Genomic DNA, 24626 nt, shown 5'->3' with positions numbered 1-24626 from the left:
AATGATCGAGTAAAAAAAAAAAGATTGGGGGGCAAAGTGCAAAATTACTCATACATTGGGGGAGGTGTTTGTAACTACAAAATACTCCTATTCAGGAGCAAAAATTAATATAAATACCACTTGAAGTACATTACACTAATGCTTCCTCAAAGGTGTATTTGTAATTTTATAAAAGACTGTGTGTTTGTATAATTAAACCTAACTTCTTATGTTAGGAAATTTAACCCTAAAAAAAGTTAAAAGAGAAAGAAAAAAGAAAGAAAACACTACAAAGAGACACATTGAACAAAATAAACATAATAAATTTACTTTTGAAGAATTAAAAATATTACTACAATACGTACATCTCTGCGCAGAATGGTCATTAGATAAATTTGCTAGTGTATTCTTTACACTTTATAAATCAATTGTAAGTTGGAAATTTCCCATTAGTTAAAGTTTTAAGAGGATAAAATGTAATTACTCTATTTTAGAAAGGTCAATGTGTAATGACCTTTAGAATTGAAGAACTACTGGTGTGTTAATCTCAGGTGGCAGAGCCATATATGGTTCTGCTGGAAAGAGAGCTCTTCATGCGGTAGTCATATTATACTCCGCGATCGAGCATTCAAAAGTAACTTTTGGTTGGTGGTCGAAATGCATTGATCATATTAACATGTAATAACTTAACAGTTCTCATTCATAGAGGGAATGGAGAAAAGTTCTCACTTTTGGACACTATCAACAAAGGACAAATGATCACAGTGAAAATCACATATATCTAGTGTTGTAAGATATGGCCCAAAGCCCACGGACCGACCCACCTGGAAGCCCACGACCCTACCCATGACCCGACCCACTTCATACCCACTTATAAGCTGCCCTAACCTATCTCTCTCTCTCTGATTCTGTCTTTCATTTCTTCTTGCGCCGCTGATTCTTCTCTTTGGAAATCCGCCTGATTTCCTTCCATCTTCTCACCAACAAGAATGGTGACTTTCCTTCACCAATACAATGGTGATAGGAAAGTCACCTTGGCTTACCTTCTAGGGCTCTTCTCTAGTCCCTATTTAAAGGGGTATCTCCTTCCTTTGTGTGGCACCGGTGAAAAACAGTGAAATACCTCCTTGTGTTATACTCTTTGTGAAATTGCTGAGAAACAGTCTTTGTGACCGACGTGAGATAACAAAATCGAGTGTTTTTGGTGTGTGGTTGTGATCTCTGGTTAAGTGGTGTTGCCGTGGGTCGGCGACGTGCGGGAACGGTACTCATAGTGACCGATATTCCCTTTACTTGGTTCTGGCAAGTTTCTGAGCCGATTCATTTAAATCGTTTTCTGCTATTTTATCTTACTGATTATTCATTCATCTGTAATTTTGGCCTGTAACTATTAAGGAGTTGTGTACTCCAAAATCTTTGTAATAGTTGTTAGGATTATTTCTGATATCCACATTACAGTGGTATCAGAGCCACCTCTGATCCGAAAGGCCAGCAGTGAACGGTAACCCTTGAACTCTCTCGTTACATTTCTGCAAATTATTTCTGTCTATTTACTTCATTTATCTTCTGAGGTGCTTATCCCCCTAAATATCCTCCTGGCCGGACCCGTGAGGTCGTCGGGTATCTGGATTGGGTATTAGGCTGGAAAGGCCTCGGACTTGTGGTTGTTGACTTGTCTTTAAACTGCGGATTTCGGAATTTTCTGTGATAATCACTGTATGCATGTTCTTGGTGAACTTATAAACTGCAATTCTTTGTGACTGTGATATATATATTCACTGTGATAAAATCTCTGTTATACTCTGTGATTCTGGGTTCTTGAGTATCTCGTGATCCGCTTTGCATTTGTGACTTAACTGTTTTAATATCGGGTTTGGAGAAACTGATAATTGCTCATAATCTGTCTTTCCTGATTCTGTGACTTTTGTTAAACTGTGCTCACTTGCTTACTCCGCTGCAAAACTCATTTTCTTATAAAACCTGTTTAAAAATTTTTTAAAATGGCCGGTTACAATTTGCAACCATTTGATGGAAAGGGTGATTTTTCAATTTGGCAGCAAAAAATGAAAGGCATTTTGATACAACAAAAGGTTTTTAAAGCAATAGATGGAAAGTACACTGATGCTATTTCTGAAGAAAAGGTTTTAGAAAATGATGAATATGCCTATTCCTCCATCATTCTTAATTTATCTGATAACGTTTTAAGAAAGGTTGGAAAACAAAACACTGCAAGAGATTTATGGAAAAAACTGGAGGAACTTTATACTGATACTTCGCTGCCCAGTAAAATGTTTTTGCTTGAAAAATTTTTTAAATACAAACTGGATTTGTCTAAGAACATTGACGAAAATTTGGATGATTTCACTAAATTAGTTCAAGATATTAAATTAACTGGTGATAAAAACATTGATGAGTATTCCCCTATTGTGCTTTTGAATGCTATACCTGATTCATATTCTGATGTGAAAGCCGCCATTAAGTATGGTAGAGATAGCGTCAATATTGACACCGTTGTTAATGGATTGAAAAGCAAGGAGATTGATTTAAAAGCAAATAGACCTAGTAACAATCTACATGAGGTAAACTCTGTGAGAGGTAGACCTAAATCTAGGAACCCCAACTTTAGATACAACAGTAGGAACAAAAGCCGTAATAAGAATAACAATAGGAGCAAATCCAGAACTAGGGATAACTCTTTTAGAGATGATAAGATCAGAGAGAGGAGATGTTATAACTGTGGTATTAAAGGACACTATATAAAAGACTGCAGAAAACCTAGAAGGGATAATCGTGATAATAGAGATAACAACACGGATGAAAAAGAGAGAGTGAATAATATTGTTGATGAATGTGGTGACGTGTTTACTGTCTCTGATGTGAATTCTGTGCATCCCATGAGTATATATGAATGGCTTGTTGATTCCGGTTGTACATTCCATATTAGCCCTTTCAAAAACATTTTCTCAAACCTCAAACTTGGTGATTTTGGTTTTGTATCTATGGCAAATGAAAAACGTTGTGCTATCAAAGGCATCGGTGATGTTTCTCTGTTTTTCGATAATGGCTATAATATCACTCTCAAGCATGTTAGATATGTTCCTGAACTTAGTCATAATCTCATATCATGTGCTGCATTAGAAGATGAAGGATTAGAGGGTAGATGGGGAAAGGGTATTATGAAAATCATGAAAGGGTCTCTCATTGTTTTCAAAGCTGAAAAAAGGCACAATCTATACTTATGTTCTGTCACATACAACTCTATTGCTGCATCCGTGAACATGCATGATAAGTCTTCTCTTTGGCACAAACGACTTGGGCATATTAGTCAAAAGGGACTTGAATTTCTGAATAAAGAAGGCATCTTATGTGACAAAATTGACAAATTGCCATTTTGTGATGAATGTGTGATGGGCAAACAACACCGTGTTCACTTTCCTGCTTCACCCTCCCCTAACCCCTCTATGTCTTCTAGTATTTTGGATTATGTTCATGCTGACGTTTGGGGTCCTTCTAAGGAACCCACCCATGGTGGAAATCGGTATTTCCTTTCTATCGTTGACAATTTCTCTAGAAAAGTGTTCGTTTTTTTGCTAAAACACAAGTCAGAGGTTTTCGAAAAATTTGAAAAATGGAAAACTCTTGTCGAAAACCAAACTGGAAAAAGGCTCAAATCTTTGCGTACCGATAATGGTCTTGAGTTTTGTAATAAAAACTTTGATGATCTTTGTGATAAATTTGGTATTAAGAGACATAAGACCAATCCCTACACCCCACAGCAAAATGGTGTTGCTGAACGTATGAATCGTACGCTGCTTGAAAAAGTGAGATGTTTACTGATTAGTTCGGGTTTACAAAAATCTTTTTGGGGTGAAGCTGTTTTGACTGCCGCATATCTGATAAATTTGTCTCCATCTGTACCTTTGTTGGGTAAGTCTCCGGAAACTGTTTGGAGTGGTAGAAAACCTGATATCTCTCTCTTACGTACATTTGGCTGTTCTGCTTTTGTTCATCAGAATGTTGATAAACTTGAACCCCGTTCTATTAAATGTGTATTTATTGGTTATCCTGATGGTATTAAGGGGTATAGGTTGTGGGATCGTGAGCAACCTGGCTTTAAGGTTATTATCAGTAGAAACGTGACTTTTAATGAGAATGAAATGCCCTGTTTGTCTAAAACTGAAAAGGAACAAAATGAGATAACTTTTAATAAGGTGGAGGATAACCAAGAAGAGGGAGAGATTGTTAGTGAAGAACAACCTAGTAATGAACATAGTGATGAACAAAGCATAGACCAAAACCATCTAGAAAACCCCACGTTAGAAAATTACCAACTAGCTCGAGATAGGGGTAGAAGAGAACGGAGGATTCCCTCTAGACTAAGTGACTTCCAAGTAGCACTCAACATAGAAAACCCTGAACCTACGAATGTAGACGAAGCCCTTAAGTCAAAAGAATGGCTTAGTGCCATGATTGAGGAAATGAAGTCTCTTAAAGACAACCACACTTGGGACCTAGTACCTAAACCACAAAATTGCTCTTTAGTGGATTGCAAATGGATTTTTAAAATCAAACAAGAAAACCCTTTAAAATATAAAGCTAGATTAGTAGCCAAAGGGTTCACACAAAAGGAAGGGATAGATTACAACGAGATTTTTTCGCCTGTTGTGAAATATACTACTGTTCGTGTTATCCTTGCCCTTACTGCTCACTTTGATTGGGAATTGAAACAAATGGATGTTAAAACTGCCTTCTTGCATGGTGATCTTGATGAATGCATATACATGCGACAACCTGTTGGTTTTATTGAAAAAAACAAACCAAATCATGTTTGCTTGTTAAAGAAATCCTTATATGGTTTAAAACAGTCACCTAGACAATGGAACAAGAAGTTTGACATGTTCATGCTTTCACTAAATTTTAAAAGGAGTGACTATGACCATTGCCTCTATTTCAAGTTTTTGAATGAAGTGCCTATTTTTCTCGTGCTATATGTTGACGACATGCTCATTTCCAGTCCTAGCATAAATCTCATCGAATCTTTACAAAAAGATCTTTCCAAAAATTTTGAGATGAAAAATCTTGGAGATGCAAAGAAAATTCTCGGCATGGATATTTTCAGAAACAGAAAACGTTTTTCCATCTTTTTAAATCAAAAATCCTACATCCATTCTGTTTTGAAAAGATTTTCTATGGAAAACTCTAAGCCTACATCCGTTCCCTTAGCTGCCCATTTCCAATTATCAAAAGACCAATGTCCTAAAACCACTTCCGAAAAGGAGAAAATGAGTAAGGTTCCCTACTCTAACGTGATTGGGTCTATAATGTTCCTTATGGTATGTACTAGACCTGATATTGCATATGCTATAAGTTGCTTAAGCAGGTACATGTCAAATCCGGGACCTCTCCATTGGGAGGCATTAAAATGGCTCCTTAGGTACCTACGTGGTACCGATAACATAGGTATAAACTTCTCCAAATTTTCTGATTCTGTCGATCTTATTGGTTACGTGGATTCAAATTATGCTAATGAGAGGGATAGTAGGAAATCCACAACATCATATATTTACACCTTATGTGGATCATGCATTAGTTGGAAATCCCAACTACAACATATTGTTGCACTATCAACAACTGAAGCCGAATATATCGCTACTACTGAAGCTTTCAAAGAAGCTATCTGGCTTGAGGGTCTTGCAAAAGAAATTGGTTTTCTTAAAAATCGTCTCACTATTTTTTCCGACAGTCAATCTTCTATTCAACTGTGCAAAAACCCCGTTTTTCACGATAGGACTAAACACATTGACGTAAGATTTCATTTTATTCGTGACATTGTGAGTAAGGAGGTCATCAAATTAGAGAAGGTAAGATCTGAAGATAATCCAGCTGATATGGGCACCAAGTGTCTTCCTATTGAGAAATTTCATAACTGTCTAAAAATTTTAAACCTAGCCCCCGACTAACTGTGCTACTTTATCCTTGCAGGTACACTGGGGTGAAACCCCTCAAGGCTATGATGATAATGCCAGAACCATTAATCTCCAGACCATGTTCCTTGAAGGAGCTTTGGTCCAAGGTGGAGAATGTTGTAAGATATGGCCCAAAGCCCACGGACCGACCCACCTGGAAGCCCACGACCCTACCCATGACCCGACCCACTTCATACCCACTTATAAGCTGCCCTAACCTATCTCTCTCTCTCTGATTCTGTCTTTCATTTCTTCTTGCGCCGCTGATTCTTCTCTTTGGAAATCCGCCTGATTTCCTTCCATCTTCTCACCAACAAGAATGGTGACTTTCCTTCACCAATACAATGGTGATAGGAAAGTCACCTTGGCTTACCTTCTAGGGCTCTTCTCTAGTCCCTATTTAAAGGGGTATCTCCTTCCTTTGTGTGGCACCGGTGAAAAACAGTGAAATACCTCCTTGTGTTATACTCTTTGTGAAATTGCTGAGAAACAGTCTTTGTGACCGACGTGAGATAACAAAATCGAGTGTTTTTGGTGTGTGGTTGTGATCTCTGGTTAAGTGGTGTTGCCGTGGGTCGGCGACGTGCGGGAACGGTACTCATAGTGACCGATATTCCCTTTACTTGGTTCTGGCAAGTTTCTGAGCCGATTCATTTAAATCGTTTTCTGCTATTTTATCTTACTGATTATTCATTCATCTGTAATTTTGGCCTGTAACTATTAAGGAGTTGTGTACTCCAAAATCTTTGTAATAGTTGTTAGGATTATTTCTGATATCCACATTACATCTAGCGAAAGAACGTGCCATCACAACGTTGTTAAGTAAAGGTGGAAACAATATAGCATAATAACATCTAAGTTTCAAAAGCCTTACAGTTTGTCATCGGATGGCTTCGACTCCAGACATTTTAGTACCGGGTAAGGATGGGATAACATCTGAATATCTCATTATGATTAAGCTGGATCCTCGGACAATGGAGAAAAGCAATTTACCCTCTTCCATTTGGTACGATTTTTAGGAGCTCAATATCAAAGAGGAGAGTTTTATCGATTAATCCTTTGTTCCTCAGCACAAAATCCAGAGCTCTTTGACCCTGGGAGGAAGACGTGAATAAATCCACTTTCATGATTAAACATTGTACCAACTACAGATTTACTGCAGTAGTGTGAAATAGAATGAAAAGAGTACCGAAAATGTTGTTGGCCTTGGACCCTTCTTGTTGGAGTCATTATCAGGATATCCCAGTTCAGGAGGAACAATAATCCTGGAATATAGCCGAGGAACTGTCAAATAGTCTTTGTGGAGTAACATGCAAACTATAACTGCTAAGAGTGTCCAGTTCTGAGTTTATTGTTCTCTGATGTTGTTCTAACATTCACTTACCAAAAGATACTTAATACATGTTTCTGGATACTTCTAATATATAATTACTTCAAACTGTTCATAGACTAAATACCAGCATAATTCTTCTGGTTGTGCCATCAGTAAGATACTAACAGAGGTTGAAATGGGGAGGAGGAATAAAAGATATATCACCTTCTTATACCACCAAGAGCCATGCTTGATACAGCTTCCTCAAATGCAGGTATAACCTGAATATATCCATATACGTAGTGTCATTACAGACCTCCACAGCATGCCTAATCATAACAACAGTGAAGCCAATACACCTGCCCCACCGTTCTAATGGAGTGAAAATTATGCGAGAGGCACCAACTAAGAACCTACACCACCCAACTTCTACAAGAGAATACAAGCTAGAATAACCAAAGTCATCCAGGAAGGATAAGTTCCTTTATTTTATTCTTCTCCCCTCAAAGAAGAGATTCATAGAAAAGAGAGATGAGATTTACTAGTCAAGGACTTTGGATCAATGAAAAAGCCCACTAGTGTACTCCCCAAGATTAGATACACTTCTTACTGATAGTCATGACTTGCATGCTAGCTCAAATTATTTATTATGCTAAAAGCATAGTTCTAAAGCAAGCTACACAAGACATGTCCTCATAAATATATTTAAAAAATATTCAAAAATGGAAAATAAAGAAAAATGTATAGCATGGCTGAGATGTAAACATGACCCTGTGAAGATGATTTACTGAAGCAGGACAGCATGGAAAATCCATCCACCACAACTCTCTGTCTTTGCAACAAACAGTTTTTAGTTAAGAATGATTTCCTACCTCTTGAGACCCTAGTCTGAATTTGTAGAAGTCTTTATCATCACCCTGCATAAGAAAACAAAATTACAAGCATAAAGAAGAAAAGTAAAACAAAAATGAACCAAGTGATAACGGCACTCAATATGTAATGGCAAAAGGAAAATACCACGAAAGAGCCACCCTTTGTCTTATTGCGAGCTTCAAATATCCGGCCATAATATCCAATGGTGTAACCATCCCAATCGACCTAAATGCATTGTTTGTTAGGTTGACCTCACATTTTTTTCATTTTCCTAGACAATGCTGCATGAAGAAAAATGATACACTTGCCTTTTTATCTGTATCGTTTTTTATCTGTGCTATTCAAAAGAAATGATCTTCAACAGCCTAACATCTCAAAAAAATATTGATTTTACAACCATCAATTTCCAATTTAGCAAATTTAGTGAAACGAAAATAGATTTGCTAACTAACATTTTTCCATGACTTTCTACTGAAGAAAACTTCAAACTGTTCAACCATATAGATTACGGCCTTACCACTACTGTTTCTCCTATCCTTGGAGTGGGGCCACTACCTACTCGCAAGTCCTGCAATTTTTACGTGTTTGGCATTTAGAACTCGAATTTTCAGCAGGAAGATGTACAAACTATTACCACAGTATGCTTCCAAAGGTGACCTTATACTGGAGACCTGAATTTGTTTCAGTATAATCAGGATACCGCATCTTTGTCTTCCCATAATCTTTTCCTCGCAGTGCTGGCACTGTATGCTCAAACAGTGAGCCTACAATTAGTCTTCAAAGCTACTAAGCTGCACATAATCATGAGATAATTATTCAAAGAACCCAAAAGTATATTCCACTATCCTTAAAATAAGAAGCATATACTGCCAGCAACATTAGGTCGATGTATGACCACCCAATAGTTAAAACCTGCTTGTGCTCTGCGTCATAACCTATCCACTATACATTAATTTCAGTTAAAACCTTATGCATAAATACTCAAAAAAGGAGCAACTAAAGTCTCTTGTAGATCATGGTAGACATTCTATAAGAAGCTATCATTAAATCTTGATCAACAATCACATACGTGATATAATCCCACTGGCACTGATTCTAATTCATAATTCATTTGCAAGATAGATAAATCTGTTTTTTGTTGAGAACAACACAACTCATCCCTCAAACCCAGTAATAGCTAGAGCCTGGATACTGTTTTGGCACTTCAGATGACCCAATAGAAAAACATGACTTATGCAAGAGAGGATTAAACAATATTGTTTATATCAACTTCATACTTGTCTCATACTTCCATCAGCTAAACCTTCATTATTTGTGAAGGTGAACAGGATCCCCGTTGGGACTTCAACATCCTAATGCCCTGGTGAACATGAGTTGTTTTCATTCTCCAAGTTCATTTAATTTTACTGCAAGTTCTCTTGAATTTTTATTCCCAAACCATGGCACGAGAACATAAAACGAAACTAAAAATAAATAAATAAAAACATACATACAGACGATTAATAGGAGAAACAGCTATAGCGAAAAGTACAAAAACTTAATGCAGAAAAAGCCGTGGAAATTACTGTCGACATATTCAGATGCATTGGAAGTTTCAGCCCTTTGACAATTGAAAATTTCCACCGCCAATAATCCTATCGAGGACACCACAATCTGTCTCCGATCAATCAGCGGCCTATGCTCCAAGCTTCCACTTCCCTCTTCAATTCAGTGAAAAAAGAGCAACAATTTTGCACATACCAAAGGGAAATTGCAACCAATTAGAATTCAAGTACATAAAAAACAATACCTTAAAAACCAGAATTAAGGAAGAAAGCAAAAGACAACGGTGGACAGACCAAAAGACGTTGATGACTCGGTGGAACTTTGACACACAATGTGCAGGGCCGGAAGTGGCGGCGCCGTCAAACCTATGGCAGCCGTGTTCGCCGGAAAACGCTTAGGAAGAGATCCTATTGCTGAGATTGACGCCATCATTTTCAGAGAGAAGTTTCTGGTGTCTGATTAGAGGTGGAGTTGGTTCTTCGCGGGAAGATAACGGCCTCAGCTTTTCCTTAAAGCGATTGCCATCTCAAATGCCAATTCTACCCTTTGCTTTTAAATGGTTCATTTTTGCCTTTTTAGTGTAAGAATCTCAATTTTTTGTTCCATGTGTGAGGGAAAGTTTTTCAATTTTAATTCCACACATATTTTTCGCCCAATAATTAACGGAATCGTTAGCAATCTTACGTGCATCATCATTAATTATTGGACAGAAAATAAACGTGGACTAAAATTGAAAATATTTTCAACTTATGAATGTAATGTGAAAAAATCATAATAAATGAGACTAAATTGAAAAAAACACTAATATATAGGACCAAAAGAATATGATTTTTTCTCAAAGTCTTTTTGTCTAAATTACACATTACACACTCATGATAACTCAAAAAGAGTTTTGTGGTTGGATGAAACATGCATCCTGTTATTTTAGCTCCTAAACAACTGAAAATTTGCAGAATAGCAAGAAATAGAACAAATAGAGAGTAGGAATAACAAAAATATGATGAAAGCTTCTTCTTCAAGGGGTGGAAAAATATTGGGTCTAATGGTCGCACAAAATAACACCCTTTAACCAATTTGGCTTTATTAATATGAAAATTTACAACACTGGAGAATTTGGGCCGACGAGATTCTAAATGCCCCGTCTGTATCAAGCATGTTGTGTTAGAGTGAACGACAGTTACGGGCTCTTTCAAATATTTCTTAGTATATTATCTTTGATTGGTTGCATAAGTTTGGTGAATGGCGTTCAGGCGATGGGTGTCGGTTTTTCATGGCTGGTCTTTGCGGCAACATCGGAATTAGGGGTTGATGGAGAATCAGTGGCAGGGGCCACTGCAAGTGCCGAGTGATTCTTGGGCCTTGCTACCTGATTATCAGTTAGTTCCAAGTCGCCAAAGAGTGCGATGTTGGTTTGCATGGTTGTCTTATAAGAGTCGTTATTGGCACTTGTTTTGTTGCTGTTCTTATCAGTGTTTACTAGTGTTCTTTTTTTGTGTTTTGGTACTTTGTCTCGCTGTGTGAACTCTACTTTGAAAGAAATAAGATTTATTCGAATCAAACCAATCACAGAATTATCTGAATTATAAACCAATCGCACTATAAATATATTACACTTATTATATAATTATATTAGCTACAAACAAACCCAATTTGGGTTAAAATCTTTCTTTTATTTTGTTCGTTAGGTTAGTACAATCTCATCGCTTTTCACTAGGAAAAAAAATAATATGAGGTACTGAAACCTCCTAAAAACTAGTTGCTCCATGTTTGCCAATAACATTATTTCTCATATTTTCGAAGTAATTATTGTATTAGTTAAAATGATATAATATCTTTTAAATATTTTTAAAATTATAAACAAGTGATAGTTCAAATATGTCCAACCCATCGAGTTCCAAGTTGGAGGTGGGTCGGGTCCCAGATCCAATAAAAGTCGTGATGGGCCAGGTTATTTCTATTTTATAGGCCTTAACAGATGCATTTCTGCACAACGAAACCATTGAATGTTCTCATAGATAAACACAAACGTTAATCATAAACCACAATATTTTTAAGCAACACCCACCACAACTGGCTTTACACCAAGGACCGGAAACCCAGTCGCTTTATTAGCTCTCACCCATTCTAGCAACCAAAAGATTCATATGGTTCACAGGCTGACTAGCTTAAGCGAATTCGCCTTCTCTTGCAGACTGTCGAGCAAGCTATCGAAACTCTTCTTGAAGGACTCGACTCCTTCCAGCTCAAGTTGTGAGCCAACGTAGCTCCAGTCAATGCCCAACTTCTCAAGGGCACTGTAAATACCTTCAGCTTCCGACACGTTTGAATCAATCGTCCTTGCAACTTTGCCGTGGTCAACAAATGCTTGGAGTGCTTGGTCAGGCATGGTGGAAACCTACAACATAACGAGAGATAAAAAATAGATGGATGTTAGTAAATATGAATGGCTACGTGTTTGGTTGGTTTGAGATGATTGAAAAATTCTGCCGTTTCGTGGGCCATGAGTGCTAAATAAGACGAAAAACAAAGATAAGATGGCTCACCGTGTCAGGTCCAATAAGAGGAGCCACATATAGAGTATCGGGATAAGCTGGATTCTTGACACTAGTTGAGGCCCACAGAAGTCTTTGCTTCTTGGCTCCTTTCTTCACCAGAGCCTCCCATCTTGGACCAGAGAATTTCTTCTGGTAAAGCTGGTAAGCCAGAGCTGCTTGAGCATTTGCTGCCTGTGAAAGAAACTTAGCCAGTATGAGTGGAGTTCTTTGTGGAATTTAGTGTTACTTGTGAAGTATTGATGCATAATCGTTTTACCTTGCCCCGGAGATCTAGTGCCTCAGGTGTTCCAATTTTCTCAAGCAGTTTGTCAACAAGGGTATCCACTCTACTAACAAAGAAGGAAGCAACACTTGTGACTCTCGAGAGATCACTGAGCCCAGATGCCTCAAGACCATCCAGGTAAGCATCAATGACTGCTTCATATCTCGCAAGGGAGAAAATAAGCTGCACATAGCCATAATATCAGTATCAGTACTAAAACTAAAATTGCTATTACTTAAAAAGCATGAGACACAAGAGCCTGAATCCCTCCCACTAGATGTAGATCGACTGATGTTGACAATAAGAACCTCGGAGTCAATGGATTACATGGACCAGTAAAAGAATTGCCCACAGTTTGTAACTAAGTTGATATGTTTTTACATTATTCATTGACACCCAAACATTACCTCCTTTAGATCTCATCAATCCCGTAAAAGAAATGTGCAGAACAAACTCACCGTAACATTAACACTTATTCCTCTTGCAATTACTTCCTTGATTGAAGGGATGCATGGAGCTGTAGCAGGAATCTTTATGTAGACATTAGGGCGATCAACCCATTGATGGAGCCATTTTGCAGCCTCAATTGTATTTTCAGTATCATCAGCAAGTTTGGGTGAAACTTCGACAGAGACATATCCATCAGCCCCATCAGTTTGATCATAAATTGGCTCAAAAAGTTTGCACGCATCTTGAATATCCTTTACAACGAGTTCCCAGTATGCACTTTCTATGTCTTTTCCAGATTGCACAAGTTCCCTGCAGTTATATGTATGGACAAACATAAGCTGGACAGACTTCTTTCAGGTCCTCTTCTCAGAACCCATAAATTGTATGGTAACTTCATTGTCATAGAATCATGATAAAACTATAAAAGGTCTATCAATACGTTGATAATGACCAAATAATACTTTTGATAAGACAAAAAACAAGTAATAGGATTAGGTGAAATGACTTACTAAAACAAAGACACAACAACTGCCACGACAAAGATAGCACACCATATTCACCAGTCAAACTATCCTACCACTCCAACATCACATTGTGCCTCCAAAAAACCCTTTTTTAGTAGCTTCATTAAAATAAAAATGTCTTGACGCATAATTTTTCCAATTTTCCTACTAAATACAATTATAGAGGGGAAAAAAATTCAGTCATTCTGCTACCAAGAAGCACTTAGAAACATTTGAAGCAGCTCTCACCAATACACCAGAACATACTTGAACTATCATGTCTTTTACCTGAATTGATCATTGTATGCACTTGAAGTCGATATTGCCTTCTGGAAAATCTGCAATTATAAATACCAAGAGTTGTTAGACTGATGAAAGCCAAAGTAAACTGGTACATGCAGCATTTTCTGTTTGTTCCTAAATCGTGAAAATATTAGAATCAAGATTTATTAGGATGTGGCACTGATAAGGGAAGAGGGCAATTTACCGCCGGGTTGCTGGTTACACCTCTGACTCCACTTTCTATCAAAGGAATAAGATCCGTAACAGGGCGGCATAGATTATCATACCATGGGCTTTGCCCTTCCTTCTCATAGAGATCGTGAAGAGTGGTTCTCTTGACACTGCTTCCATTTCCATCAACTTTAGAGCATCTCACACTGATCAGTAACTTAAAAATTAGGACCAGGCAAATGAAGAAGTTCACATAGTTCAACTTCCATGAACCCTACATCTTCATACACAATTATCGCTTCAAAAAAATCTAATAGATAGAAAATACCTAAAATCGAGCTTCCATAAAATAACCTCCGACAAACTTCAATTAAACAACACAAGGACTGAATCTTTAAACAGCAACAACCCACAAACCTTTTTTCTAATACATCTTCTAAACAACCCGCAACAGAAAACCCACCAAACAACAACTACAACAACAACAAACGCGGTAAAGAAGAATATATGCTTACACCAAAGAAACCCTGACGGGGTGGTTGCTGCGCAGGCTCAACTTTGAAGAGGAAAGCAGGTTACGGGAGGCGGCTGGTCTTTTGCTGAGATCAACACAGCACACGGCATGCTGTGAAGATCTACTGCTGGCACTGAAATCAGACACAGAAGGAGCAAAGTTGGGGGTTGAGAGCTTGGAGATTGAAGCCATGGGCGATTAATTTCGATTACAACAAGGTCAAATATCACCCGTGAGCTGGCGGTGATTATTGGTAGAGAGATTAGAAAAGAAGATGAAAGAGGCGTGTAGGGTGGGGTTTAGGGTTGTAAATGTAGAGCGAAAGAAGCAATTAAACAAGAGATGAAGGGTTGTTGGAATGGTAGTTTGGGTGTTGACCTGGCTGTATATGGGGGGGAAAGGCCGGTAATACTCGAAACTAGGGGCACACCAGCATTGTGTTTGGTGTGTAGTAGGTGAATTTTTTTGGTATTCACCAATCTATTTATTCATTAATATATAAGAAAAGCATGTGGGGCGAGGTCTGTTTTATTTCTTTTAAATACTTGCAACACCCCATTGCTTCTCCAAAAATAAAAGAGCTTTCCAAGTTTGGTGAGTATTATATTTAATAGGAGTCTATGTATGAGATGCTTCCCAACCTGTGATGTCACCCTCAATTCCAATTTCATTTTCTGCATATCATATTTTATTTTTTATTTTATTTAATATATATATATAAGAATATTATTATATTCTTTTTTTAAAAAAATATACACATAATATATGTCTGTAGAACAAAATAGAAGATAAAATACGGTTTGCAACAGAAAATTCGATCCCCCTAAACAAACATACTTCCCAATTTAAGGAACTTCAATGTTGATTATTATAACGGATTGTAACGTATTTTTTTAATTATAAATTACTTATAATGGTACTTATAGTTTATCCAGCACAGTCTTAAGCATACTTTCAATTCCAAAAATTTGGGTGATTTTGGTCATGATTATAAGTATGAGCTAGAGTATATCATCAGAATTGTAAGTGGCTTATATCAGTACTTATAAATTACCTCCTAATACAGCCACAAGTATACTTCAAATCTCGAAAAGTTTGAGTGACTCTATTTTAATCACCATCACGAACTGGATACGTGCTAGGAACTACAATACAAGGTGCATACAAATTACTTAACAACATAGTTGTAAGCATACTTTCGATTCCGCAATATTTAAGTAACCCCAATTTTGATTATCAGTACAAGTTAGAGTATGCTTCAATACTTGACTTATAAAACTACTTCAAAATTAGCAACCAGCATGAGGCGAACATGTGCATTGGACAATATGTCAAGATACTTACAAATTGCTCAACAATACAATTACAAATATATTTTCAATCTCAAAAAAATGAATCACTTTAGATCATACTTTTAAAATCATAAAAAGTGGTTATGCATTACTTAGCTTCTGGGGGCAATTAAGTAATTTTATTTTGTTATTCTTTTGACTGTGGTTGGTGGGACTTTTTGGGTTGGGTCCAATCAAATCCACTACGCCGTACACCTTTGAAATCAATATTATTATACTTTCAAGAATTGACAAATAATAATCAATTGCATAAAAATATTTAATATTTCATATTGGGGCTAACTTATTGTCATCATGAAATGAATGGAGCACTGAATCTTTGAATAAAACATAATTAATTATTTTAATTATTTTCCAAGAATATATAATATATATACATATATTAGGGCAGTGTACAAGCAAGAATTGCTACCTCTTATTTAACATATTTATTTTTATTATATATCTAAATAATTAAATTAATTACATTCAAACCCCCTTGAATTATATCTAATTAAACAAACACCTAATGCTTTTTGTAAAATTATTAAATACACTATCATACTGTAGTCGTTCCACATTACCATGCACAACTCTAATGGCTCTTTTAGGCAAACATCATATCCATATGATGTTCCATCCTATAAATTCACATTCACACTCAAGTTAATAACATATGTTCCAAGTATTCAATAATGCTACTCTTCATCCAATATCCTCAGAGCAAGCACTAGGGTGGATTTATAATTTTACAAAGAAAATAAAATATTTATATAATTAGACATAATTTCAAAAAGAACGTCAATGCAATTTACTCTAAAGAATTTTGAAGTCTTTTAACTGTTGGAAACATTTGACTAACAAATATACAAATTATAATTTTTAATTTATAAGGATATTTTGATCAAATCACCACAAAAAATGAATAGAAACCTAACGAATTGAGGGCTAATTGTTAGACGCCATTAAAATTAGGAGGGTGTTTGTAATTTTTCAAACAATGATAGGGTATTTATAATTATGTCAAACCTTTAGGAAGTTATTATAATTTATCCAATTCTAAATTATAATTAAATTCTTATAACTATCTTAATAGTTTTTGAGCTTATGATAAGTGAAAGAAAAATAAGTTAAAATAACATAAAATAATATGAGAAAATATTATTCCTTGAGTTAGTATGAATGCCGAATATCTAAATCTCAGTGTGTTGATGCGTCAAGACCAATTTCTGGTCTAGGTGACAACTTCGCCCTCTACTGGGGTAGGCGACGACAGAGGTGAGGGAGGCGGGACACCGCAGTCCTCCTCTATGGCAGTGTGACGACATCCAATTAAATAGTTTAATTTTATTTAATTTGATAAAAAGTAATTAATTTAGTTTAAAGTAATTGGATAATTTTAAACTAGATAATAAATTTAATCAAAATATATTCAAATTAATTAATAAAATATAATTTTTATTATTAATTAATATTTATTCATATAAATATTTAGTTTGAAAAATAAATTTATTATATTAATAATTGTATTGAAACTATAATTTAATTTTTCAATTTGAAATTACAAAAATTTTAAAATTTTATATATTTTTCTATATATTAATATAATATTCAGTCAACATTAGTGGCCACATGTCATTACACATGACTGTACCGGTGTAAGTGGCAGAAAGTTCAACAACTTACGTGCCACATAGACAATTTCCAGCTAGTTTGCAAAATCTCATTGGAATATTCTCTACAAAACTCTAAATCGGACTAAATTTTATCACATTATGAAACTGAAAGGACATAAATACCAGACTAAAATTAATATTGAGCATACTTAACTGACTAAAAGAATAATTTTCCCAATTCCTTAATATAGATTCCCCCCTCTTTTTTAATCATTTTGCTACATAAAAATTAGGGTAAATTGCATCCTGATCACATGAAGTTTTGTATTAATACAAATACTTTCTTATTGTATGTAAAATTATAATTTTTTCCTGATTTTAAAGCTCGTCTAACAACGAGTTGAGTCCGTTAGCATCCATTAGATTTCCATCTACTTCTTATAGTGAAATTAATCAAAATGCGCTTTTATATTGTGAATTATAATTATATATATATACATATTAAAATTTCTAAAATATCTTTTCTCGAGTAATATGCCATATGGATATCTATGTTACTCACTCTCAAATTTTCCTACACTTTATCAAACGTTTTCCTTAAAAAAAACAGCAAAGGTAAACTGTAAAGTAGCATTTTCACTTAACTGTTTAAGAGCCACACAATTATTTTTCATTTAAAGGGACATTTGTAATTTTTTAACCAATAAAAATTTATTCATAATTATGTTACATATCAAAGGAGGTAGCTGTTTTACCGTAAAAATCAAATAGTTTCAACTCCAAGTACCACTATAGATTAGGACATGCAACGAATCATAGTTTGTTTATAAAGATATTTACAGATTACCAATGCAACCTTCACATAAGCAAAGAAAATCTAACTCATAACCATCTGATAAAAAATGATCTGTCCTCACCAACAAAGATAGCAACATCAATTGCACTACACTTTGGAACCCGTGTTCACAAATGATTTGGATATTACACCTACAACCTCTGACCTATGGTTTATCTATACAAACTAACCAAAAACGTCAATATCATTTTACATCAATCACACCTATTTTTTGAAAAATTCCACATAAATCCAAAAAAAAGTCAACATTATTGCATAAACTAATCCTACTTTTTAGCTGTTCAAAAGTGATTTTCGTAATTATACAAAATATAAAAATAATTTGTATAAATAAATCATTAATCAACAAGTGTAAATATAACTATCCCTTCTTTATAAGATGATTCCCATCCTTTCCTTTGCCGTTATTCCCTTCTCAGGCTTGTAACCAATAAGATGATAAAAAAAAAAACTTTATCTTTGTTGGATCCATCATGCACACGTGGGAAATCCTTTAAATCCTCACCGTTTAAACCAAATCGAAGCATCGCCATGTCTTTGTATATTAAGGCAATTTATACCCTTAACTGAAATGGTGGCAATACCAAAGATACTATAGCACGGTAAGTCCTAGTAGTTGTGAAAACGTACAAAATTATAACAGGTTAAACGTCGTAAATTTCACAAACAGTAGAATATACTTACGTATTATGGAGAAAATTACAAGGAAAGAAAGAATTTACATTCCTCGTTGGCTTTTATAGTACTAATGCATAGCGCTCTAGATGATGACAAAACGTTAGCAAGGAACGAACTCAGCTTCTTTACCAAGGCTTCATGTCCCCAACTGGTCCTGCAGTCCAATTCAGAACTTTTTCACCCGGCTTCAAGAATACTCTCTTGTCGTGGGGCAGTTTGCGTGCAAGTCCATTTAAGATTTGGTGGAAAGCATCTCCTGATTGTGCCGGCTGGGGAAATAGCATTGCCTGTTTCATCGAAGGATTTGCAAGTAATCTCTGCTTCCTTAGAATGACTTCAACTGGGATAGATGTAAGGATGGTGTCCAAGTAGGGGACGTCCTTCTCATCTACAAAAACGCCTATTTGCTCCCATGGAATAGCATCAGCAAACGGTAAAACTATGTCATCTGCTATGATCACAGGAATGCACCCAAAAATTACTGCTTCGACGAGCCTCGGACTCCACGGAGCCCAACCAAGAGGGCATAAACAGAAAATGGCTCGCTGCATATCTTCATAATATGTGGTTGGGTGGTCTGTGGAGATGTCGAAAAGTGGGTTGTTCTTAAAGTTCTCCCAGATGGATGCCCTGGCACCTCTGTATATGAGAAGCAAGTATATCAGAGTTAAATCTACGGATAATATTACGACCATATAGATCCCATTGCTACACAGCTTCTATTATAGAAATGTTTCACGAAAGTACTAGTATTATCATATTTCCCTCTAATTTTCATGTTTCTTTTCAATTTTTCCTGCATTTACGACTGCCAATTTACCTCCAAGTGATAGAGTACGATGTGTGGTACTAGGACATGCCAAATTGATAAAAGCAGGAATCTAACTTCAGCACGTCAGTACAACTCAAAAATTTACCTTGCATAGTAACCGCCTTCAGGGTCATTGTTTACATCATAAAACAAACCACGAAAGTAGACAAAGATGGATCTTGGGGTGTCAGGAGGAATCAAGTGAGATTGCATTTTTTCTGGAGGAGCATATGGAGGTATTGTGATTGAACCTTCATTTAGACAGACATGGTTACGTTGTCCAAAGGTCTGAACCAAGGTAGAGCGTTGAAGTAAAGGAAGAATGCCTCTTTTTATAGCTTTCTCTTCCTACAACAGACAAAAACCTTGGAACATCATATACTGTCGATAGTCAGCAAACAGTGCTAGATGTTCAGAAAGTATAATATCAATACAGTTCTATTGGTGCTGCCTGGTGTGGGCACAACCATAGATCTCGACGGATGAAAAACAGAATAGATCTATGCGAGGGTAGCAACCATTCTTCTATATACATGGGAAAATTTCATGCATATTGACGCAATGTGATTTTTGATTGGTTCTTAATAGTGATATAATGAACTTAGAAATCCACATTAATCTTGCTCCTCTTTATGTATATGCATCATGTTATTGTTCGTCAATTATAGTTTTGGATTTTGAAGTAGTTCCTCAAGCCATGCAAAGTGGAAAACTTATTCTCGTCTAATTCTTTTTCGGACTAAAGCCAACACTATTTTTTTATAAGACATATGCCTTGCAGTATCAGATGAAATTCTATAACTCATTTTGGTCAGCGCGCCCTGAAGAAGGAGGATCAACTAATCAAGTAATAATTGCTCCAGTAGAGTTAAAACACAACCAAAAGGATCCAGATATTAAAAAAGAAGAGCTTACTTGATAATGAAAGCAAGCTCCAAAATCATGGGGAACGAGAAAGAAGTGATCTGCTCCTTCTGTCCTGTTCCAGTAGGGCCATTTTGTTGAGATGAGCTGTATTGCACTTCTCATCATCCTTGGAGATTTGAAAGGCAATGGCAACCCATTAGGTGCAAGGTCACAGGTGGAGTAAACAGGTGTATAAAACCAATCTGCTTCTTTTGGATTGAGAGTACGAACAGGGCTGGATAAGAGAAATTGGTGCATAAATATCTCAGCAGCAAACATGTGTGTTAGGCAGCGAGGATCTTTCTGCAGTATCTTCTTGTTGTATTTGCTTGGAAGCTCATATACATAAACTTTCAGCCTTCCAACTGGATTATCCTCAAGGACATCACCAGCACTACCTAATTTACACAACACATGTACGATAAGAACTTAATTGCATTGTCAAAGTTTTTGTTGTTGAAAACAAAATACTATCTGACTACTCCACTCCAAGCATCAAGCTTCAGTGACCAAGAAACTCGGAAGAAGTGATGGGGTTCCAAGTTCCAAAAAGATATGGAGCATTGTTGAGATTGACAAATGTAAGAAAAGAGGCTCAATGATTCATTAGATTTCTTGCAATATATAGATACAGCGTACTGTATATTAATACAATACCTTGCTTCAACATTTCAATCCAGAAATCCTGCCATTGCTAACAGCTTTTTACCAAATATTTTGACCAGGCACCTTACCACTACTATGTAAATACAAAATGACAATAATAGGGGTTTAGTCTCATGAGCAATATCAACTGGTAACAAGCATGTGATAAATTCAATGCAAAGAAGAGAACCCTCAAACCAAAAGGGCAACACCTTATAAAAGTGTGCACTTCCCCTAATGCAATAAACATAATGAGATCTTCTCTTTCGCACATGGTCTAATCAATAAAAGTTGATAACAAGGTAAAGTGCCAATAGTGTAAAGACAGATTCATTATAATTATGTACTGCAGATTACTTATAGGTTTCAAGCCCTAGAAAGACTTGTCCTATTTCACCTTTGACATCTTTTTGCAACCAAGTGCGCAGGAGCAATCCAGCCTTATCAGTCCATCTCCTTCATACAGTTGGTAATTACACCAAATTTTTTCACTAATTAAAGTGAGAGTTTCCCATACTGACTCTCTATCCATTGTGGGATTGCTTAGGTAGGGGATCACCAGTCCTCTCCATCAACAGCAGCAGAAACTGACATTCACTTACATTAAGCTACAATGACTCAGATGTGCTACACCCACCAGATCCTAACAATGTGTATACTGGTCCACTAGGACTTCTAAATTGTTGAATCTTGGTTATCAAACACAATCATCCCCCTCTGGCAAGATTCAACAACTATTCTAAATAATGTAATTCGTAACTTCACAATCCCCGGTCCTCTGATGTAATCAAATTATGAGCTCATGGGTCAAACAATTCGAGGTTGCAGAATTTGAACACGTCAACAAATTTACTTCAGTGATTGAATCAAATTGTCATATGCTACAAGGGTAACTCATTGTTCATTTACTCTCAGTAATTTCTCAATATTAAACCATCATTTTTATTCACCTCACCGAGTTACATTCTTGGTTGGTCAAAATGCAAGCAATGAAGTTTCTTATCAGAGATATGCGATAATTTACGGGCCAAAGCCCATATCATTTTCAAGGATAATTACACAACTCATTATCACAATCTCCTTCGGCAAGCCGATGACACCACATTCAACCAAAATATTCCTACATAATTTTTTACCCACATACTGAATCACCTCATTTGCCTCCCGCAAAACTATCTCAACCAAATCAAGAAAAAAATCAACCCGAAGAAATAACACTAAAACCAACCAACCAATGTGATCACGTACACCCACACAGACATTTTGTCAAACAGAAGAGAACTAAACATGATAAGAACAAGAACAGCTGCACATAACTGAAATCTTAATGGGCAAGGACTACCTGAAATCCTCTCAGTATGTACAGAACCGTGCTCAATTCCCTCCACACCAAAACTCCCCAGAAACAAAGGCAGAAGCAGGACAGCCCACATGCAAAACCTCATATTTCCTCAACTCAGAACCACACAAAAAGGAGAGTATGCCCTTTTGAAGAGAATCAGCAGAGGGTTCCTCATGCAGTTGGGCAGTCGTACTAACATCTTGGTGAAAAGTTACCTTCTTGCTTTTTTTCTTGCCATTTAAGACTGCACTTACTTGGAAAAATATCAATCTTTCTTTTCACTAATTTTAAACAGACTTTTCATGTGTTGTTTTGTTTTGCCAAACAATCGCAGGAAACAGTAATCTTTGCTGTTTGGTAAGTGCGAGGTTAGAGTAATTAGTTTGGTATGTATTAACTAAAATACCCTCCACTCACAATGATATTTTTTTGAAAGAATAATTACATTGTTTTTTTCGAGGTTTAGTGTATTGCACATAAATTTTTTATAGTTTGGAATATTAAATCAAGTACTCCTATGTTTATTTCAGTCTAATAAATAAATTTTTTTATTAGTCAAAATTAATCGAATTTATTCATATTAGCAAAAATAAATAAATATTTATCGTCAATTGACTTATTACTAATTCATTACAGGTAAAAAAAAATCTTCTCTGACAAAACTACTATTATAAGGATGAATACATATACAGTAAAACCTCTATAAATTAATAACCTTGGGACTATGAAATTTTATTAATTTAGAGAGATATTAATTTATCAATAAATTAATATTTTATTAATTAAAAGAGAGACTTTTTAAATTCAGCAAATTTAGTGCATATGTATTGAAAATAAATGAATTCATATATGTTTCATTGATTATATTCATGCATCAATCAATTCTTTGTAACTAAATAAATATACTCATGTATAATATCAATTCATTGTATACAATTAACTATTATATTGATAGACGCATGTATCAATTCATTGAATTTACTTAAATATACATGTTTACATTAATTCATTGCACTTAAAACTATTATAGCCAATTAAATATATTGATGCATGATGAATGAAACTTATACTATATAAATCTCAATATGAAAATAAAATAATTCATAACACCTAACCATGTTTTCTCTTCTAAAAGGCATCGCAAAATCATCCATGAATGATCAAATGCGTAAAGCATTACAGACTTCACATTTTAGCAAATTACCATAATATTTATAATTGTAATATTTATAAATTATTAATATAGAGTTTTAATGAGACCTAATATTTATAAAGAAATTTTTCAAAAAATTATCATCTTATTGAATTTGATGATTTTTTACAAAGGCCCAAGTCGGGACCGAAAAATTTTATTATTTTAGAGAGTTTATTAATTTATAGAGGTTTTACATGTATTAACGTGTGAAAATGTATAAGAGTAATTTAGTTCAGAAAAGATTCGTTTGATCTATAGTGATTTTCAGTCATATTTTTTCGACAAATTTAATTAACTTTGACTAATGGATGAATCTCGTAAACAAATGTCATGGGTATTAGATATTTTTCAAATCATAAGGGGTTTACGTATAATTACACCGAATTTTAGAAGAATCAGTGTCATTATCCTTTTGTTATATAAATTATTATCTCTTAATTCTTATTAATTAATAACATCCATTCATATATATTCAGAGTTGATGAAAAATAGTTTTTAAAATTTGATAAATTATTTTATTTTATTTTATATTTTTTCATTAATTAAATATATAATAAAAAATAAAATTTATATATATATTGAGTGTGTTCCGATAACTATTTTTGAATACTAGAAAGTTGAGGCACCTTTTGGAGTGGTGTCGTGAGATTTATAGTTTCTATTTTTATTTTGCTTTCTAAATGCATAATTATTCCCTAATTAATTGCATTTAACCCAGTAATGATTAATTATCAATTTTTGGTTCAAATCACACGATTTTTGTCTATTTATTATTTTATGTAATAGTTTCTTTTTAATTTATTGTCATTTTGTTTTGTTTACGATAAAATTATT

General features: G+C 35.3%; 3 protein-coding genes across 4 annotated transcripts; all 3 read right to left on the bottom strand.

Moving 5' to 3' along the window:
- Positions 1-6760: 6760 nt before the first annotated feature.
- LOC105168490 (FKBP-like peptidyl-prolyl cis-trans isomerase family protein) lies at positions 6761-10187 on the bottom strand. 2 transcript variants are annotated; one of them, XM_011088593.3, is made up of 9 exons: positions 9969-10184; positions 9696-9830; positions 8788-8873; positions 8648-8698; positions 8275-8355; positions 8130-8174; positions 7483-7538; positions 7135-7210; positions 6761-7039 (listed from the first exon to the last, which is right to left on the bottom strand). In XM_011088593.3, exons 1-9 carry the CDS (start codon positions 10105-10107, stop codon positions 6935-6937), a joined length of 774 nt encoding a protein of 257 aa, XP_011086895.1. In that variant the 5' UTR covers positions 10108-10184; the 3' UTR covers positions 6761-6934. The 2 variants fall into 2 exon arrangements, with proteins under 2 accessions (XP_011086895.1, XP_088739404.1); XM_088883278.1 differs by lacking the exon at positions 8275-8355 and having other exon boundaries at positions 9969-10187.
- A 1468-nt stretch (positions 10188-11655) lies between these two features.
- On the bottom strand, positions 11656-14846 carry TRA2 (Aldolase-type TIM barrel family protein). Its single transcript, XM_011088592.3, has 7 exons — positions 14414-14846; positions 13933-14104; positions 13734-13783; positions 12951-13251; positions 12487-12675; positions 12219-12401; positions 11656-12070 (listed from the first exon to the last, which is right to left on the bottom strand). The coding sequence occupies exons 1-7, from the start codon at positions 14602-14604 to the stop codon at positions 11825-11827; spliced, it is 1332 nt and encodes a 443-aa protein (XP_011086894.1). The 5' UTR covers positions 14605-14846; the 3' UTR covers positions 11656-11824.
- Positions 14847-18831: 3985 nt separating this feature from the next.
- Positions 18832-22930, bottom strand: LOC105168488 (putative beta-1,4-xylosyltransferase IRX10). The gene is made up of 4 exons (XM_011088591.3): positions 22598-22930; positions 20620-21008; positions 19811-20052; positions 18832-19532 (listed from the first exon to the last, which is right to left on the bottom strand). Exons 1-4 carry the CDS (start codon positions 22698-22700, stop codon positions 19019-19021), a joined length of 1248 nt encoding a protein of 415 aa, XP_011086893.1. The 5' UTR covers positions 22701-22930; the 3' UTR covers positions 18832-19018.
- Positions 22931-24626: the final 1696 nt, after the last annotated feature.

Source organism: Sesamum indicum, linkage group LG8 (genome assembly GCF_026168435.1).
Source record: "Sesamum indicum cultivar Baizhima isolate 11 linkage group LG8, ASM2616843v1, whole genome shotgun sequence".
NCBI lineage: Eukaryota > Viridiplantae > Streptophyta > Magnoliopsida > Lamiales > Pedaliaceae > Sesamum > Sesamum indicum.
The sequence above is the reverse complement of the archived record's forward strand: the minus strand, read 5'-3'. Positions and strand labels throughout refer to the sequence as shown.

Coding starts and splice junctions, on each gene's coding strand:
- LOC105168490 (XM_011088593.3), bottom strand. CDS start 10,107: ATGATGGCGTCAATCTCAGCAATAGGATCTCTTCCTAAGCGTTTTCCG. Junction 8,874..9,695: donor TGCATCTGAATATGTCGACA/GTAATTTCCACG, acceptor TTGAGCATACAG/TGCCAGCACTGCGAGGAAAA. Junction 8,356..8,647: donor GGATAGGAGAAACAGTAGTG/GTAAGGCCGTAA, acceptor CAATGCATTTAG/GTCGATTGGGATGGTTACAC.
- TRA2 (XM_011088592.3), bottom strand. CDS start 14,604: ATGGCTTCAATCTCCAAGCTCTCAACCCCCAACTTTGCTCCTTCTGTG. Junction 13,784..13,932: donor GTGTAACCAGCAACCCGGCG/GTAAATTGCCCT, acceptor TTATAATTGCAG/ATTTTCCAGAAGGCAATATC. Junction 12,071..12,218: donor CTCTTATTGGACCTGACACG/GTGAGCCATCTT, acceptor GTTATGTTGTAG/GTTTCCACCATGCCTGACCA.
- LOC105168488 (XM_011088591.3), bottom strand. CDS start 22,700: ATGAGGTTTTGCATGTGGGCTGTCCTGCTTCTGCCTTTGTTTCTGGGG. Junction 21,009..22,597: donor ACATACTGAGAGGATTTCAG/GTAGTCCTTGCC, acceptor TGTGTAAATTAG/GTAGTGCTGGTGATGTCCTT. Junction 19,533..19,810: donor GAAGGCGGTTACTATGCAAG/GTAAATTTTTGA, acceptor TCTCATATACAG/AGGTGCCAGGGCATCCATCT.